The sequence below is a fragment of the Tursiops truncatus genome, chromosome 19 (genome assembly GCF_011762595.2).
Source record: "Tursiops truncatus isolate mTurTru1 chromosome 19, mTurTru1.mat.Y, whole genome shotgun sequence".
In the NCBI taxonomy this organism is placed as follows: domain Eukaryota; kingdom Metazoa; phylum Chordata; class Mammalia; order Artiodactyla; family Delphinidae; genus Tursiops; species Tursiops truncatus.
Window position 1 is genome coordinate 7,243,049 of NC_047052.1, and position 20,358 is coordinate 7,263,406.

Here is a 20,358-nt window from a genome sequence, read left to right on the forward strand (position 1 = left end):
TGACAAGAAACTGAGGCTCAGGAATTCCCTGGCGGTCCAGTGGTTAGGACTCCGTGTTTTCACTGCTGAGGGCTTGGGTTCGATCCCTGGTCGTGGAACTAAGATCCGTAAGTCGTGCAGTGAGGCCAAAAAAAAAAAAAAAAAAGAAAACGAAAGAAAAAGAAAAGGAACTGATGCTCAAAGTGGTCTGTTAATTGGTCAGAGGTCCCAGAGTTAATACAGGGCAGAGCCAAGATCAAACAGAGGTCTCTGTGCCTCTGCGGCCTGTGCTCCTAACTTAATCTTACTTGTTCCACTCTTTGATCGACACCACCACTAGTTCATATGCCATCCTTGTGCACTTTCTGTGCAGATGCAGCCCCAAGCTGGGGTGAACAGCTCGATGAGTACTGGCTGAATAAACGTCCCCAAGCTATCCACATCCTCATCCCTGAGCCGTGAATACGTCACCTGACGTAGCAAAAGGGGACTTTGCAGATGTGATTCAAGTTAAAGATCCTGAAATATAGAGATGATCCTGGGTTATCTGGGTGAGCCCAGTGTCATCAAGAGGTCCTTTTAAGAGGCAGGCAGAGGGGGAGTTGACTCCAGAAAAGTAAAAGGTGATTTGATGACAGAAGCAAGAGGTTGGGTGATGCAAGGAGGGGCCATGAGCCAAAGGACTGCAGGCACCTCCAGAAGCTGGAATAGGCAAAGAAGGGGATTCTCCCTGGAGCCTCCAGAAGGAACTAGCCCTGCCAACTGCAGCCCTGTGAGACTGGTTTTAGGCTTCTGGCATCCAGAACTGTAAGAGAATAAATCTGTGTTGTTTCAAGCCACCAGGTTTGTGGTCATTTGTCACGGCAGCCCCCGGAAACTAGTGGAAAGAGCAGAGCTTAGGGTGGATTTCGGGTCCCCAGGGGCTCACCCTGCCCAGCAGCCCTGACGCTCACTGGCATTCCTGTCCTGGCACACCCTTGATTTGACTGTTTCTGATGACAGATCCTGCTGCCTCAGTTTTCAGAAGAACACAGCGAGCCAACTGTGTTGAACCTGACCAGACCTGAAGCTCTGTGGGTGAACCTGACTTCAGGGGGTGTGGCTTTGGGGATCCAGCTGCACTGGAGACCTGACATCCCACTCATGCTCAGGCTGGGCTACGGCTACCACCCCAGCGTGACCAGCGATGACGCCCAAGCTCACCTCCTGCCAACGGCTGTTCCAGGTAGTCCCACCACTGGGCCAGTTTCTTGAGCTGCTTCCTGGGGGATGTGACCAGCTTAAAACTTGAGAATCAGGGCCATAGGGAAAAAGAAAAACAGAAAAACACTTGCTACATTCAGTGCTTATTTCTGTTGGTGGTATTATTACTATTACTAGGTGATATTAGGTGAACACTTGCCCTGAAGAAGCTGACAAGCACTCACAGAACTGAACTCATTACAATCCTCATAATAGCCCTTAGGGATGAAGAAGAATAAAATTTCTACTTTTCAGATAAAAACAGAGAGGTTAAGTAACTGGCCCAAAGTCACACAGCCAAGAAGGGACAGAGTCAGAATTTGAGCCCTGGTCAGTCTGACTTGGCAGCTGTGCTCAGCACCCTGACTTGGGAGTGCCTCTTCTTCCATGCTCCTGGTCTCAGGAGGAGAGGGTACTCCTAGGACATCGGGGCGGCCATCAGGATCAGATTCCCTGCCAAGGCATCTTGGTGCCCCTCTCCCGTCATGTTAGTCCAGTTTCCATGAGGCTTCAGACTGATCCGGACCCCTGCTTCCTGAAGATGGGCTGTCCACATGGATCCTGAGCCCAGAGGACCTGCATTTTGGAGAAGGCATCTACTATCTGACTGTGATCCCCCAGTCTGACCTGGAGCCGGCTCCCAGCAGGGACTTCACAGTTGGCATCACCACCTTCCTGTCCCATTGTGTGTTCTGGGATGAGGTCCAGGGTACTTGGGACAACTCCAGGTGCCAGGTAAGGAAAGGGAAGCAAATAAGAAGGTGGTAGAGCTGAGACTCAAACCCAGGTCTGTCCCCAGAGCAAAAGCTCTAAGCGACGTGACGCACTGCTTCTCCAGAGCTCACAGAGCCCTTGGAGGCATGGGGCCCTATTAATTGCAATCAGATCCCTGTCTCAGGGCAGCTCAGCTCTGCCTCCAAGGACCCAAGCCCATGACACTGTCCTGGTGACAGACATTGGCTTTGAGGCCATCAAAAGCCATCCTTGAGGTATCAGTGTCCCCCTTCCTTCTTCCATGCCTTTGCATATGCTGCTGTCTCCCCCAGGACACCCTTCTTCCCTATCCCGCCTGGAAAACTCCGATTCACCCTTCGATCGCCCAATCCAATGCCACCTTCTTTGGGTGGCAGATGTTTTCAGTCTCCCTCTGTTGGACTTCCATACCCTCCCCAAGGACAGCAACCTCCACATCTAGTTGAAATTTGTCACACACCTGTCTCCATCCCCTACACCATATACCTTCTTTCATTCATTCTACAAATATTCACCAGATGCAAGGCCAACTGATAGGGATACAATGATGAGAAAAACCAGTGAGCTTTCAGTCTAGCAGAGGACACAGACAAGAAGCAAATGGCACATATGTCCAATGACAACAGTCATAAGTAGTGTAAGAAGCCAGGTCCCAGCAGAGCCACAGAAGGGGACTTAAAGCCAAGCTCCTTCCGTGTTTGTTTCTGCTGCATCTTTGGCTTCCTTGTCAACTCCTGCTTCTAGCTGCCGCACATAAGGAGCCCCCCTCAAAGTGCCAAGAAGAGATGAAGGCACGTTGAGATGTCCAAGAGACAGTGGGTTCCCCAGACCTGAAGCACAGGTCTTTGTACCTCGTGAAGGAGACCCTGGGCATGTTGCAACCTTTTAGAGTCCTCGCTACCAAAAGCTTGTCTGATCCCCACGTTGCTGGCAGTATACCCGCTGCAGCCTGCCTTCCAAGGCCGGGGCTCAGAACAGGATGGTGCAGGGGCTGGTGGCACTGGCTCTGCCATCAGACAGACTTGGGTCCAATCCCACGTCATCAGTGCTTGCAAGGTGACCTTGGACAAGGCACCCCACCTCTCTGAACTTTCCCATCTGCAAATGGGGACAAAGGATGGCTGCCACTTACCACAGGGTGGGACCTGGATGAGGTTAGGGGTATAAAGTACTTAATGTGGTGCCTGGCACATAGGAGGTGCTCCACAGATTAAAGTGATTGCTGTGTTAGACCCTCTGAGCATAGAGAAGACAAAACTATATAAAATGGAAATCAAGGAAAACAGTGGACATAGGCTTCAGCATGTGGTTGGGTTGAGGGGGAGCATGGGGACGGATTGGGGGAGGACCACTTAGCTAAACGTAACTTATTGGAAAGTTCCTAGCTTTTGAGTGGAGTCATGGGTTCCCAGGTGCTTATTATGTTATTAAGAGTATACAGCTACTAATGCACACATACATGAATGTGGGGTATACAAAAGAAGGTAGGGGCTTCCCTGGTGGCACAGTGGTTGAGAGTCTGCCTGCCAATGCAGGGGACACGGGTTCGTGCCCCGGTCCGGGAGGATCCCACATGCCGTGGAGCGGCTGGGCCCGTGAGCCATGGCCGCTGAGCCTGCGCGTCCGGAGCCTGTGCTCCGCAACGGGAGAGGCCACAGCAGTGAGAGGCCCGCGTACCGCAAAAAAAAAAAAAAAAAAAGAATGTGGGAGCTGTGTTATAGTGCCAAAATTATATTAGCCCAATATTGGGTACCTGATGCTCATTATATAGATGTTGATACAGAGATCTCAATACAGAGATCATTGAGGAGCCATAAATAAGTGAATGGGGAAAAAAAATAAGTAAATGCGATCACTAAGTTTGGATGGAAAACCACCACTGTATTCTCAAAATAACTAAAGAAAGTTCCAAATCTGTAAACTGCAGACCTTATCAGGGGGGGAAATGCAGAATTATTGCAAGGTGTTTGAGAACTACATTCTTATTTGTACATTTTTCTCGAAGGATACTAAAGGTGAAACTACTGTCACGAGGGGATCTCATGAAAATTTTCCGGTCTTTCCAGAGTAATTTATGGTTTTCAAAAGGACTCTCGTGCTGGAAAAGACTGGGAAAGACACTGTCCTCCAAGTCTTTGTGAAAATCCAGGAGGGCAAAGATGTTAGGCATAAATCAGGTCTGGTCCCTGGGCTCCCAGCGCTGAGATGGTCTTGTCACTGGTACTTGCTTGGGGTTCTTCTCTGAACTAGCCCCACCCCTCCTGGGTGTGCCAAGGGTTCCTGTAAGACCCACAGCTGTATGCCAAATGCTGACCAGGATTGGGAAACGGTGAGCAAACATGGAACTAAGACCCATGTGAAATCTGTCAATAAAGCAGTTGACGCCACAGCTGTTGGAGGGCTCGGCCTCTCTCCGTGGCCCATTCAAGGTAAAAGAATTACCTGCGGGGATGTTTGGGCTGCTGCGGGCTCTTCCTCACCAGGTGCTGGGCACAGAACTTTCCGCATGCCAGTATTTTCTGTTGCCTCCTACCTTACCACCTCGTTGTGGACCCTGGAATGAAAAGGTAGTGCTGGGTTGTGGGTTTGAATTAAATCTTTACCCACCAAATGGCCCTGGGTGGATTGCAGGCTGGCTGGGGCCTTTAGGGAAGGACTGCCCCTAAGTGCAGAGTATGAATTAAGAGCCGGATGGGGGCCCTGCCCTGCCTCATCCCTGTCTCCTCCCTCCCCCAACCGCACTCCCCACACCGCCAGGGACCTCGTGCCCAAGTTCCATCTACACACCCCGTTTCCCCACATTTTGCCACCCTTGTGCCCAGGGATGGCCACAGCAGTAGCCAGTCCTTCACAGAAGGACGACCCTGAGGAATGGGACCGGGCAGGCCCTGTAACAGGGAATTCTGAGGTCCAGGTCCCCAAACCACCGTCTAAAAGTGGGCGTGCCAGGGCCAGGACTAGGTGAGGCAAGTGAGGCATCCAGAGTGCAAAATTTAAGTGGGGGATCTTTCTTGGGGTCACCTAGGACCTCGCCTTAGTCCTGGATGAGGGGTATGTGCTGTGGTGGGCATGCCCCGCCCCGCCCCCGACTCCTCATCCTGTGCGGAAGGGCGCAGCCTGAGGACGGCTAGACTGGGACTCTTCAAAGCATGAGCCCAGGACGGGGGCGCGCAGGCGCCTCAATCTAAGGTGGGTAAAATTTAGAGCATTTTTTCCTGGTGCTGAGACACCAGCTTAGTATTTAAATATCTGTCCTTCCCTTTTGCTTGCACGGTTCCCCCAACCTCCGTCTTTTTTTTTTTGCTCTTCAGTGTAAGATGACCAACTGTCCCAGTTTGCCTGGGACTAAGGGGGCTTTCAGTGTGAGAAGCAGGAAAGTCTCTGGCAAACTGAGATGAGTTGGTCACCCTGAATGTCCTCTCAGCACCTTGCCCATCGCCTGGCCTGGAAGGAGCACCCGACAAATAGCTGTCCAGTGAATGAGCACCCGCTGGGAGAACGCAGTGTGAGGACGCACACCAAATGGGTGATGACGGCTGCTTTTGGAGGCTGGCGGACAGAAGGGACTTCAATTTTACACGTGATACTTCTTACCTAAAAAAGGCAAAGCAGACTGGCAAGATGGACACAGTTGCTCACTGAGGACGACAGGTGCAAAGACGCTTATTATAGACATTACTCTCTGCATTTTAAAATTAATTCTTAACTAAATAAAAAAGCCCAAAGGAATCCCGGAACTGGTCTCCCAGCAGCCTCCCCAGCCCCTCCCCAGGACAGTGTCCCCCCCACAGTTCTCCCCACTTGAGCTCGGGCGGGTGGGGATGTGCTCCCTGAATATCCCTACCAGGGCCTCTCTGGGGTTGCGGGGGGCCACGGACCACCCGCTCCCAGATACACCGCCTCTGCAACCACCTCACCTTCTGTGGAAGCACGCTCCTGGTCATGCCCAATGCCGTGGACGTCCGCCAGGCCGCTGAGCTCTTTGCCACCTTCGCGGACAGCCCTGTGGTCGTGACCACCATAGGCTGCCTCTGTGTGGCCTACGTGCTGGTGGTGATCTGGGTGAGGAGGAAGGACGCTCAGGATCAGGCCAAGGTGAGGCTGCACAGTCCCCAGCAGCAGGAGGGAGGACAGGAGTGTCCCCTTGCAGGGGCTCCAGGGGACGGAGCCCAGGTGGGGAGCTGAGGGGCCAGCTGCAAATCCAGGCCTTGACCCCTGGAGTCATCTCAGGTAAGCTGGCCCCTCAGCCTCTTGACCAGTAAAATGTCCTTGTTCATCAAAGTATCAGGAGCAGTATGAAACTGACCTCTTATTGAGAATTTACTATGTGCCAGGTACCACCCCCACTTAATGCTCATGATAGCCCCAAGGAGAAGGTACTGTGCTGAGAGTCCCCAAGACCCTCGAGTTCAGTGATTTGCTAGGACTCACAGAACTTAAAAAAGCCACTATCCTTACGATTATGGTTTATTATAATAAACCATAAATAAATAAATAAATCCTTACGATTATGGTTTATTATAGTGAAAATGGTACAAATTAAAATCAGCAAAGGAAAGGGTCCAGGAGGGATCAGGCAAGAGCTTCTAATATTCCTCTCCCAGTGGAGTCCTAGGGACAGATGAATTATCCTAGCAATGACGTGTGACAGCACATGTGAAGCACAGCCAACCAGGAAAGCTCCCCTGACCCTTGGTGCCCACGGTGTTCTTGGGAGTAAGTCCCATAGGTATGGAGCCTGCATGACTGACTTCAGTTAGTCTCCAGCAACCACTGCTCCCCATGCCTGCCTAGGTCAGACTGACAGAGCGTGGCCCAAAGCCCTCACCACAGATCACATCGTTAGCACATACTGCCTGGGGTGGCCCAAGGCCCCACATAGTCAGACACTCTTATCATGCAGGCTATTTCAAGGACTTAGAGGTTATCTTCCATGAGCTGGCCAAAACCGGTCCATGCTTTGGAATGTGTGGGGTTTGGATAACCCAAGCCTGCTGAATTCACCCTTTACTGCATAGCACCTCTATCATTTTACAGAGGAGGCAAGTTGAGGAGCGGAGAGGGCAATTAACTAGTCCAAAGCCACCTCCCTCCCAGGGGCCAGAATTCGAACCCAGATCTGCCTGACAATAAGTCAGGTCTGAGGATAGAAACGAGATCAAACTATAACCATTTGTGCAACCAATTGTGACAACAAAGTTCTGATTATTTTTCTGATACGTGCATCACATCTGACACATAGTAGCCTTCAACAAACATTCATGAGTGACTGGGCGCACAAATGAATACAAGGATGCATTGTCACAAAGCTCTGAAACCTTCAACATTCCCTACCGCCCCTATACACAGCAATACTTCTCAGCGTGTTAGGATGGTATGAAACTTAAAAAGGTAATAGTTGCCCCATTTATCCTGCTGTCTTTGATCTGCCCAAGGGATTTAACATTAATACGTTACGTCCCTCAGCTTTAGGTTCATTCCTGGGAAGCAGACTCTGAGATGGAGTTAAGTATGCAGGTTGTTTACCAGGGAGTGCCTGGGATCAGCCCCTGGGCAGGGAGGGAAGGAGGCAGGATGGGCAGGGGGAGAAGTCAAGCTGGGATGCAGCCCACTGACAGCTGGGGGACCCCTTGGGGAGCTCTAGAACTGTCCTGAGTTGGGTTGAGAAGCCCAGGTCTCGATCTTGGGCAATGCATCAATCTGTTCTTAGATATCGGCCTCTCCAGGATGGGGCATGACCTTGACAGAGGCGACTCTTGCATTCCTGGCTACACCACCTGGGCAACTGGGAAAACAGCCCTCCATTGACAGGAGATCTGGGCAGCTCATCACAGAGCGCTCTGCAGCTCTGACCAACTCCTGCTATTTATTTTCTGCGAAAACAACTTAACATTCATTCCTTCTAAATTCCCTTAGAGGCACAATCTGGTTACCAAGGTTATGAGAAATTATTTATGAACAGAGTTTGCATTCATCAGCTCAAGCATCAAACATTCTCAGCTTAATACCAAGTTCATTTCCAATTTGACTACTTTGGGTGATATTTAATAATGAATGTATTTTTTTATTTTAAAAGTTTTGGTTTTCACTTAAAACCCTGCTGTTGTAAAGAACACCTGATAGAATGAATCAATAGCATACATAGTTTTGTTTTCCCCCTTTAATTGCCATGAATGCCCAACTCACTCTTGGCTGCTGTGCTGTGGATGAACCCACCAAGCAGAGCCCTCCTAATGCCATCCTTCTGTCCTGGTGAAGGTCACAGTGCTGGAGGACAATGATGCCTTTGCCCAGTACCACTACCTGGTGACAATTTATACCAGACACCGGAGGGGGGCAGCCACTTCCTCAAAGGTACCTGACCTGCAAGACACCTCGGTTGATCAGCACGTCCCACTCAGCAAAGCACCTGCCAGTCCGTTGTTGAGTTACTTTAGCCCAGTGGATTTTGTTGTAGGGTTTTTTCACTTTTGCTTTTTTTTTTTTTTTTTTGAGAAAAGTATCTTTTTGCCAGACAAAATAACACCCTAAGCCCCAATATTTAAAAATATAAAGGAGGAGTGGATTAAGGGAGAGTTGGGGTCTGGTACTGTACTCACTGGTCTTCTCATTTAATCCTATTAAAAAATAATTCAGACAGCTGGTTACCTACACACAAATGTGCTCACATATGAAGAACAGTCAGTAGACTATTATCAATGAATAAAGGGGAAAACAGAATTTCTAAGAGAAAGGGGAGAAAGGAAAGAAACAAACAATGGCAACCATTTGAAAACGAGCCTTGAATTACGTTTTTTAGGAAAACTGATAAGCTGGCATCCATCTGTCCCTGAGAAGGCTGACTAGAGGTCATGAGGACACAATTCCATTTGTTTATGAATTCTCTGAAATCCTTAAATTTAGCTGTGGAGCATACAGCAGGTGGTCTCTGTCATGTCTCAGCATCCTTAGTTAAGTCTGGCCTCACCCTATCACTCATCAGAAGGTAGCATCCCCTGCAGCAGCCTCCAAGCTTCCTTTACTGAAACTGTGCCCAATGGAACTCCACGGAACACAGTTTGAGAACCACAGGCACTGTGTGTACTATCCTGGAGAAATCTCCATTGTTTTTTTTGTTTTTGTTTTTTATTAATTAATTAATTATTTTTTGGCTGAGTTGGGTCTTCGCTGCTGTGCGTGGGCTTTCTCTAGTTGCGGCAAGCGGGGGCTACTCTTCGTTGCAGTGTGAGGGCTTCTCATTGCAGTGGCTTCTCTTGTTGTGGAGCACGGGTTCTAGGCATGCGGGCTGCAGTAGTTGTGGCTTGAGGGCTCTAGAGTACAGGCTCAGTAGTTGTGGCCCACAGGCTTAGTTGCTCCACGGCATGTGGGATCTTCCCAGTCCAGGGCTTGAACCCGTGTCCCTGCATTGGCAGGCAGATTCTTAACCACTGCACCACCAGGGAAGTCCCTGTTTTTTTAAAAAATGACATTAGGCTCCATGAGAGCAGGACATGTGTCCACTTACATTTTACTGTTTATTTTTAAAATCTTATTATTTTTATTTATGTATATTTTTATTTATTTTTATTTTTTTAATTTTTTTGCGGTACGCGGGCCTCTCACTGCTGTGGCCTCTCCCGTTGTGGAGCACAGGCTCCGGACGTGCAGGCCCAGCAGCCATGGCTCACGGGCCCAGCCGCTCCGCAGCATGTGGGATCCTCCCAGACCGGGACACGAACCCGCGTCCCCTGCATTGGCAGGCGGGCTCTCAACCACTGCGCCACCAGGGAAGCCCTATTTATTTTTATTTAAATTAAAAAAAAATTTTACTGCTGCATCTTAGGGCCTCAACCAGCTAACATAGAGTAAGTGCTCAGTAACTATTTGTTGAATAATTGCAGGAATCACTTTCATCCATCTAATGAAACATCCATCCCACTTCCATTTGACACTGAAGAGCTGACCTTACAGGGAAAGAAAGAATGAAAATCTGTGATCCATAGGCCATTTCTCTTCTTGAAGAGTTGCAGTCACCTTTCAATTGATACTGTCTTAGTTCGGTGCTCCTGGCACAGTGGTTCTCAATTGGTTGGCCCCCAGGGACAGCTAGCAATGCTGGAAGTGGTTTTGGTTGTCACAACTTGGGAGAGGAAGAGATGCTACTGACACCTAGCGAGTAGAGGCCAGGGATGGTGCTAAACATCCTGCAGCACACAGGACAGCCCCAGAGCAAGGAATTATCTGACTGAGAAAGTCTACAGTGGAGACTCTGCTGTAGAAGCCGACTCTGAAACAAGGATTCAAGCACAGGTAGTTGATCTGAGAGGGGATCCCAGGACACCACATACAGGAGTGGGAAGCCAGGTAGGGAAGGGAAGGAACAAATAAGGGGCGCATAATCAACCCCATTACCCCTGTGGGCAACTGCAGCCCAATCCCACTGGGGAACTCTGGAAAACAGTAAGGAACGTGGGCCTCAAAGTCATCCCAGCTGAGGACTAAGTGAACTGGGTTATTTATCCACCAATCCCCCCAGGCATTGGTGGAAAATGGCTTGCAGGGGCCATCAGTTCTCTGCTACCTTCAACCTGCTGCTCTAACAGCCAAAGAAACCCCCAGGGAAAGAGGCACAGCTGCTGGCAGTTGGACGTGGGAACCCCACCGTGGTGAGGCTGAGTGATGGATGTCAGTGGAGCATAGGTGTCATCTGCTGTAGTTGGTTTTGGCTCAGGAAATCAGGCATGGCCACCAGCCATCACCAGGATGGCTTCAGAAAAATACAGATTCCTGAGCCCTGTGCCCAGTATTCTTGGTAGGTCTGGAGTGGGGCCTGGGAATATGTATTTTCAAAGTAGTGGGCCGTCATTCATTCCTGTCTCAGAGCCGGGAACTCTGGGAGGCACTGAGAATATAATCGCTAGGGAGAAAAACCAGTTCTTGCCCTACGGCCCTTTCAAATAAATATTCGAGAAGTCTGAAAAGGTCATCAGGAAGCATTTTATGAGTATAACTCATCTCCAGGATGTGAATGCTGATAGTGTCACCCCAAAATCTTCACACAACTGAAAAATAACTCTGGCAGGTCCAAGATGGGAGGAGAGGAGGTGAAAAGGCCATGCTTTGTTGGGTTTCATTGGTTTTTCAACACCTCCAGTGAAACACGGGGCTCAGTTACCACGTGGAGCTGGCCACTACTGGTCTCTGGATTTCAGGTGACTGTCACCCTATATGGCCTGGATGGAGAGAGTGAGCCCCACCACCTGTCAGACCCCGACATCCCGGGTTTTGAGTGAGGAGGAGTGGATGTGTTCTTACTCTCCACCCTGTTTCCCCTGGGGGAGCTGAGGGGCCTGCGGCTATGGCATGACAACTCAGGGGACCAGCCATCCTGGTGAGTCAGGGGTGGGTAAACCACAAGTACCTACTAAGTGCCACGACCAAGGCTGGGCATTGTGCATTTGCTGCTTTGCTGGTCCTCACGAGCCTCTGTAAGACACATAGAATGGATCCCCATTTCACAGATGAGGAAACCAAAGGTCAGAGAGGCCCACCAGTCCACAGGCCACACAATGCTAGTCCCTCCCTTGACACATCTGCAGCATCAACCTGTCATTTAGCCCTCCGTTTTCCCATTTGTAAAATGGGATAGATGCCTATTGCAAAGACAAACCCTGCCCAATACGAGGAAAGTAGATGAGACATTGGGCTGATTCTCCAGTAGGAGACCTAAGAACAGCTCTTCTGCAGAGCACTAAGTTAGGTCTTCCTGTGCTTTTCTCACTGGATGCTCACAGTGACCCTCTGGAACAAGCACTGTTATTATCCTTGTTTTATAGGTGGGAAAATCTAAGCTCGGGAAAGATAACTGACCTGCCCAGGTCACACAGCTGGCAAGCTCAGAGCCAAGACTCCTTCCCACTGTCTGAGGCCAAAACTAGTGACCCAGATGGGTGATCTCCAGCCTGAACACTCATCGGTGGCTGGCAGCTTTAGGAAAACACAGCATTTAGACCACTGTCTTTGACTCATTTAAGACGAAAACACTAATACATTAATGCTTTAAGATCCTCAGCTGCAGGGCTGGTTCCTGGGAAGCGGCTCTGAGATGGAGTTGAATATGGAGGCTGTTTATCCAAGGAGTGCCTGGGATCAGCCCCTGGGCAGGGAGGGGAGGAGGTAGGATGGGCAGAAGGAGAAGAGCTTTGATGCAGCCCACAGACAGCTCAGCTGACCACACAGGCGGCTCTGGAGCTGTCCTGAGCTGGGCTGAGATGCCTGGGTTTTGATCACACCCAGGTTCTATACCCAAAGGTCACAGGGGATGTCAGCCTCCCCAGGAGGCTGTGTGACCTCAACAGAGGTAGCTCTTGCATGCCTGATGGGACTATCCTTCCTGAAAGGAGAAAGTGCATGTCAAGAGCTTCTTAGCACAGTCCCCAATGTGCAGTAAATGCTCAATAAAGAGTGCCTTTGGTTATCATTACTCTTATTTCCCTGTAAAGCAACTGCTGCTGGATCTGACCTCCCAGCAGAGGCAAGATGATTTCATTTCTTCCTGGGCCTCAAAGATCTAAATCAGGTTAGATGATCGCCACGAAGTGCTGAATGGACGGTAGGCTCATTCTCTGGATGGAAGCCCACAGGAGGACCAAGTTTCGTGTGCTCAAGCCTGCACCTCCCTATACACATGACAACCTGGCCTTCCTCACTTGTAAAGCCCGGCGACCCTGGGCTTGCTGCCCTGCATGAGGGTTCACAGTTTCAGAATGCACATTCTTGCAGCATATCTGTGAAAACCTGGCAGCCTCCAAGCTGGCGGTCTACACTAGCTGAACTCCCCACATGAGGCCAAATTCACCCACTGATTGGGGCATTTTGATCAAGTCACCAAGAGCAATGAAGAAAAATATAAAGTCTCTTTCCAAGAGTTCTCGTTCTTGGGCTCAGGTTTGGACCTTCATGGGGTCCAAATAAGTCTCATCCCACCACCACATTATCCTCAAAAGTGTGGGTCCCTTCCAGGTACGTAAGCCGGGTGCTGGTGCATGACCTGGCAATGGACCGTAAGTGGTACTTCCTCTGCAACTCGTGGCTGTCCATCAATGTCGGAGACTGTGTCCTTGACAAGGTATTTCCAGTGGCCACAGAGCAGGACAGGAAACAATTCAGGTACTATATTTTCTCTTTTTAAGCAAATGCTCTTTACTTTGTTCTTTCATCTCTAGGGAAGTTGCGTTATAATTCAGTCACAGCCAAATAAAAGCACATTTCAGCTAGTGGGCCGGGGCAGCTCTGAGTGTGTGACATTAATAACCAGCTTTTCTTGTTGCAATGAAACAGCCCTGAAGGGACATGGACCCTCCAAGACAGAATTATCTTCAGGGGGTGATAACAGTTATGGAACATTTATCCATATTTACTTACGAATGTCACAGAATAATACTGTTGACATGAGTGAACAGACTGATCTGAATGGTGATTCAACGTCTGGCCACCTGGAGCTTCTTCTTCATGTTGTTTTATCCTAGATGCAATTTTCAGCATGTTTCCCCTTGCTTTCCTCACTCCCTCACCCCCTTTCCTGTCGTGCATCCTTCCACATCTGTCCCCAAACACAAATAAGCAGGTACAAATGTACACACATGCATGTGCGCACACACACACACCACCACAGATCGCTATTTTATAACTTTTTAAATGGCATGCTACTCTAAATATGTTGCCTTTTTTCTTTAATAATATATCACGCACATCCTTCCAGGAGGGTATGTTTGGGTCAAATTTTCCTTATTGGTTGCATGATATTCCACAGAATGGATGTCCCACAACCATTCTCCTATGGATGGGCATTCAGTCTGCTTCTAGTGCATTTACTGCAAGATGACTTTTCCTCCCAGCTGCCACTGTGAGCATCTCAGCCTCCAAGGGGGAAAAAGTCTGAATCAGAGAGACTTGGACCCCAAGAGAGGTATAACAGACGTGGGCACGGATCACAAAGTCCCACACGCCTGCTGTTGACTTGCCGCGTGACCTTGGATATGTCACCGCACCTCTCCAGGTCTCAGCTTCCGCATCTGAAAGATGACGAGTTCAATGTGCCTGCCCCATAGGGGATCCCAGGTCCCATGAAACGATGTAGTAATGTGCTTGGCACACTATGCGGCTCACGCTAAGTACTCAATTACAGAAGCAGGTATTATCTCCGAGTGCATCAGCACATGTGATGCCTAGAAACTCGGCAAGGAGCTCTCTGAAGGCACAAGCTCCTCATCCCTTCCGTGAATCCCTGGTGCCCAGCAGAGAGCCTGGGACACAGCACCAGGGGCATCAGATATTTGTCGAGTAAGACAAATAACATGGATAATTACTGTTGTTGGCAACTGACCTCTCTCTTTCTGCACCTGTACTCTGAGTCCAGGCCACCGGAACACCCCCGAGTGACAGAGCATCATACAACCCTGGAGGGTTCTGGCATTGACCAATCAGGACAGGCGGCAGCTGGGAATCTCTACTCTGGATACTCTTAGCAGAATCTGGGCCTTTGAATAGCTCCTGTGGTTAAACTACATTCTACTCATAGGGAAATAATACAGATTCTTTAGGGGAATGTGGTGCCATTTTCAGAAACCCTGTCTCACAATTTTTATTCTCTCAAACTGAGTCTGAACCCAAAGCCTTGGATTTTTAACCACTATTCTCTAATGCCCTAATTATAACAAAACAAACAATATTAGAGTTATATATTATTATTTAAAACTTATAACAAAAATTATTGCTAACACTGATGAACACTCACCTATATGCCAGCTACTTTGCCAAATGCTTTACAAAAATTATCGTCTTTAATCCTTTCAGCAATCCAGTGAGGCAGGTTCTGTTATTACCCCCATTTTACAGATGAGTAAACTGAGGTACAAAGAGTAAAGTAACTTGCCTGAGGTCACACAGTAGTAAGAGGGTCGTCTAGGGTTCCAACCACTCTGTCCAGAGTCCCCATCATTAATTTGAAGTGATGCTACTATGATGCTGTATTTCTTCTATAAAAGAAAAAAACAGATGATGAATTTTAGAAACAAATCCCTCCCTCTCATCCCAGGATTGCTCCAAAGAGACTAGGCTTCTCCCCATTCCTGTCTCCCTAAATGCCTGTCCCTCTCCCCCGCCCTGTCCACAGCCACCTGTTTTTCATGAAGACCTCCACAGGCTTCCAGGATGGCCACATTTGGTACTCCATCTTCAGCAACTCAGCTTGGAGCAACTTCACCCATGCCCACCAGGTGTCCTGCTGCTTCTCACTGCTCCTCTGCACCATACTGACCACCATCATGTTCTGGGGTGTCCCCAAGGACCCAGCTGAGCAAAAGATGGGCTTGGGTAACTCCCACTGTCATGGCGATCAGGGCTAGTGGCTGGTGGACATGAACTGTCACTGCCCCAGAAATGCCTTGCAATTCCAGAGGTCCCAAGACCACCCTCAGGTTCAATAATTCATTAGAAGGATTCACAGTAGTCAGAAATGCCATTATACTCATAATTATTAGAGAAAGGATACAGATCAAAATCAGGAAAGGGAAGAGGCACGTGGGGCAAGGTCCATGGGAGACCAAGCGTGGAGCTTCCAGTTATGATCTCCCAGTGGAGTCTGGACAGCGCTCACTCCTCCTGACAATGTGTGACAACACGCATGGAGTAATGCCAACCAGGGATGCTCACCCAAGCCTTGGTGTCCGAAGTTTTTATCGGGGCATGCTCACATAGACATGGCTGAACCCAGTATGGCTGACCTTAGCCTCCAGCCCCTCCGGAGGTTGAGGTGATACGGTGCAACCAAGGCCCCCACCATAAATCACATTGTTAGCATAGACTATATGGTGTGGTCCAAGACCCCAGGTAAACAAAGGCATACCCACCAGGCAGGACAGCCCAGGGGCTTAGTGGTCACCTCCCAGGAGCCACTCAAGGGGCAGACCTCTCTTTGGGCAAGGTTAACCCTTACTGGAAGGGGGGGGAGGGGACTCTCCCCTTGACCCCTTCCCTCCATCTGCCCCAGGTAAAATCGAATTCACTTGGCAGGAAGTGATGATTGGGCTGGATGATTGGATTGGGCTCCTCATGTTTCCCATCAACCTCCTGATCGTTCAGATTTTTTGGAACACCCGTCCTTGGGTAACCAAGGAGCAGAATGCTGGGAAATGGGATGGGGGGCCCCCTCAGCCTGGCCCCCTCACTGCAGCCTGTGGAGGATGGTCTTCTGACACCTGAAGCAGTGACCAAGGCGGGTCCTCAACCCCGGCAGTGTGGGGAGCTCTAGCCTGGGCAGAAGGGGGTGGGGACTGGGGTTTGAGGCCTACAACCCACGTTGTCGGACAGCATCAGTCACTAATATTTGTCAACTGCGTACACATGCACATACACATATGTGCACACAGTACACACATATACCTACACATGCATGCATACACACATGCCACATGTGCACACTCACCACACACACACCTACAAACATGTACACATGTGCACGTGTACACACATATACACATATATCTGCACAGTGCACACATACGCACACACCTACACATGAATGCATACACACATGCCACGTGTACACATCCACAGACATACACCCCACACCTACCTGTACATGCGTGCACATGTACACACACATGCACACCTGAAACACACCTGCACAACCCGCACACATACATGTACACACAAGTGCACGCATGCCACATACGCATGTTTACATACATGTACACACCAGCACATACATTCATGCAAACACCTACAACACATACACACATGCACACACATTTTTGCGTACCTACTATGTACAAAATATTATACTTTCAAACAGATTGCAGGCTGGAAGCACATAGAAAGAATTCCCTCTGCATTCATGCACACGTTAAGCATTTATTGAGCACCTACTGTGTTCCACACTTCAAGGAATACAGCCTGGAATGTATCAGTTGAAATCCTAGAAGAGGGATTTTTATGGGGGACAAAACAGAAGCTCAGGGTGGCCCAACGTCATGTCTCAGTAGGCAGAGCTGGGATTCAGACCCAGATTGTCCAGCCCCAGGGCGAGTGCTCTTGACCACTCTGCTGCCCCCTCACCTGTAGCTCACGTCCCCTTCCCCCTGGGTGACTTGCAGGATTTGTGGAGACTCGTCAGCTCCTTGTTCAAAGCTCTGAAGGTGCCACCCCCTTGCTCGGGCTGGGATTTCGCGAACTCAATGAACATCAACCAACTGCTGGCCTTGGTGGAAGACGTCGTCTGTCAGCAGAACAAAGCAGGGCAGGTGTTCTGGAAGGAAGCCAGCCAGACAGGGGGCCCTTTAACACTCACTCTTGGGTCTGTGCAAGTGAAAGATGAGTCCTAACATTTCTGGGCCGAGAGGGGGCATGTTGGAGCCAGGTGGATGCAGGACCGAGGGCCACGTCTGTATCACTATCACGAGGGAGTCAAGAAGTCCTACTGGGGGTCTCCCTCACCAGCCTCCACTCCAACCACTCGCCACCGCCTCCCTTGCAGTACCACAGGCATCCTGCTCTCCACACAATGCCAAGCTGCCTTCCCACTAAGGCCTGCACACATGCTTGTCCTCTGATCTAGAACGTTCTTTCTCCTCTCTTCACTTGGCCAATGCCTACTCACACTTTATTCTTGGCTGATGTGTCCCTTCCTCAGGGGAGCAACCCAACCTCTGAGCCCACAACAGGGTCTCCAACCATGTGCTCTTTAGCCCCTAAGCATCTCTTGCACTGCTTTCACATTGCTTGTTGCCAAATCATGAATTGTGTGAAGAGCTGCACATATGTATTGCACATTATTCTGGTTTGAGCTAGTCTCTCTGGCTCTGCTCTTGCCCCTTTCCTTTCCATCTTCCACCCAGATCGCTGCCTCCAGTGTTTAGATCAGGCTGTCCAATAGAACTTCCCACAGTGACAGAAATGGTCTATATCTGCACTGACCAATATGGCAGCCACTAGCCACATGGAGCTATTGACACTTGAAATGTAGCTAGTGTGACTAGGGAACTAAATTTTTTATTTTAATTCTAAATTTTATAAATAAGTTTATTAAAAAAAAACTAAACCATATATATCTTCCCATAAAAACCTGTTCCTCTTCCTTGTTATTCCTATGAAATCTTTATTCCTATGAAATACTAAAAATTCAGAATCACCTTCTCTTTCTCCTGCAACCCTCGCTTGCAATTCATACACACCTTTGAAAATATCTTTTGAGGGACTTCTCTGGTGGTGCAGTGGATAAGACTCTGCACTCCCAACTCAGGGAGCCGGGGTTCAATCTCTGGTCAGGGAACTAGAAAAAAAAAATTTTTAATTTTAAAAAGTCACATGTGGCAAGTGGCTACCATATTGGATGGTGTGGGTTAAGAATGCTGCCATTTTTAAAACACAAGGCTGGTCACAGTCTAAACCTTGTTTAGAATATAAAAATGGGGTCTATAGATTAGGGAGTTTGAATTCATGACTCTTGGCTCCACCTCTGATACAGTGAATTAAGTTTTCTAAGGTGAGGCCAGGAATCTGCATTTTTTACCAGTCACTTTTGTGACTGTTATGCACACTGAATGTTGAGAGCCACTGTCCTCAAGACCAGGTCCCAAGTCCTTACTGTAGCACTCCCTCCTGGCCAGGCCTATGCTGACCCCATGGTCAGCCCTACTTTGACCCCCGTGTTCCAGCCACTCTGGAGCATTAGCCCTGAAGAGCTGGGCTTGGGCTGCCCATGAAGGTCGTCCCTGCAGTAGCTCTGCTGATGCCCACGCTGGACACTTGGCCCTGTTTGGGGTCTTTGGGGTTTGGGGGACTTTGGCATTCACAGCATGGGCCTTAGAACCAGGACTCTGGAGTTGGCCAGACCTGGGGCTCTCCCAGATGCCAAAGCAGCTGTGCAACTTTGGACAGTTGTTTAACCTCTCTGAGACTATTTCCTCCCCCCTATAAAACAGAAGCGCTGATCCACCCAGCTCCTTGGCTTGTTTTGAGGACTGAATGAGATCATACGAGTCTGACACAAAGCAAGGATTCAGTAAGTGTTTATGATTGCAAATGATGGTATCTTCCGGAAATATTGCCAGAACGCTTACGAAGGCTGTTGATGCTGGAACCATTAGCTGTGGCTTCAGTGATGGAGGCCCAGGAGGGAGGGGGAGGTAGAAGGCCTGAGTCAGAGGGAGTCAGAGTCAATGCTGCCAGGTCTTTACCAACATCGGGTCTGAGCCACAGCCTTCTCCACATCACTTGTTATTTTCTCATTCACTTCTCACTGGTGACTGGGGAGGGGTCCTGGGGTCAGGGTGCTCCATTTTGCCATGCTCTATATCCAGTTTCACGCACCCCTTGTGAAGATGCACACTGGTCCAGACCTGGGCCCTTCCTGTCCCAGGAGAATGTGCCCCTGGGCACCGGCCTCCCAGCTCAGGCTCCAGGGACCCAGGCCTGGTTCCACCTGGAGAGTCCAAGCTTCCCTTAGAAGGCTCAGGGAATAATGCAAAGGTTCAAATTTGTTTTTTTCTTGCAATGAATATGTATTACCTCTGTAATTTAAAACAAAAAACACCTTTTTTTTTTAGTTTTTTTGTTTTAAATATCAATGTTCTTTAAAAATAAATTTATTTATTTATTTATTTTTGGCTGTGTTGGGTCTTTGTTGCTGCGCATGGGCTTTCTCTAGCTGCGGCAGGCGGGGGCTACTCTTCATTGCGGTGGCTTCTCTTGTTGCGGAGCACAGGCTCTAGGCCTGTGGGCTTCAGTACTTGAGGCTCACGGGCTGTAGAGAGCAGTCTCAGTATTTGTGGTGCGCGGGCTTAGCTGCTCCATGGCATGTGGGATCTTCCCAGACCAGGGCTCGAACCCGTGTCCCCTGCACTGGCAGATGGATTCGTAACCACTGCGCCACCAGGGAAGCCCAACACCTTTGTTTTTTTTTAAAAAGAAACAACTTAAGGAAACTGAAATTTGAACAAACGAACTGTAGAAAAACATTCAGAGATAACAGGGAGAAACTTCTCCACTGACTGGTTGTTTCACGCTATTAAGGGACTATCATTATTGTTTTAAAAACTGATAATGACACATTGTGGTTTTGTTTTTAAAAGGAGTCCTCTTCTTCCATAGAAGCATATTAAAATATTTAGTGTCAGGACGTGGGGCTTGGAATTTACTTCAAAATAATCCACATGGAGAGGGTGGGTGGGGTGCAGGCGAAACAGGACTGGTAATAAGATGAGGCGATAATTTTGAGCAATGGGTATAGGTTCATCTCATCATTCTCTTTACTTTTGTAATTTAAATTTTTTCATAATAAAAAGTTAAAAACAAACGATTAAGACTTATACCGTCTTTGGCAACAGGCAAACTTGGGTTCAAATT

At 48.9% G+C, this 20,358-nt stretch overlaps 1 protein-coding gene across 1 annotated transcript in view; it reads left to right on the forward strand.

The window, feature by feature from the left end:
* The window catches only part of LOC101332953 (polycystin-1-like protein 2), an 83,103-nt gene that overhangs the window by 49,556 nt on the left and 13,189 nt on the right, over positions 1-20,358 (forward strand). Inside the window, 11 exon segments of the mRNA XM_073796779.1 lie at positions 982-1,204; positions 1,763-1,958; positions 5,841-6,082; positions 8,240-8,328; positions 11,166-11,344; positions 12,976-13,122; positions 15,128-15,327; positions 16,004-16,164; positions 16,166-16,228; positions 17,109-17,329; positions 18,584-18,590. Coding sequence (XP_073652880.1) covers positions 982-1,204; positions 1,763-1,958; positions 5,841-6,082; positions 8,240-8,328; positions 11,166-11,344; positions 12,976-13,122; positions 15,128-15,327; positions 16,004-16,164; positions 16,166-16,228; positions 17,109-17,329; positions 18,584-18,590 — 1,728 coding nt within the window.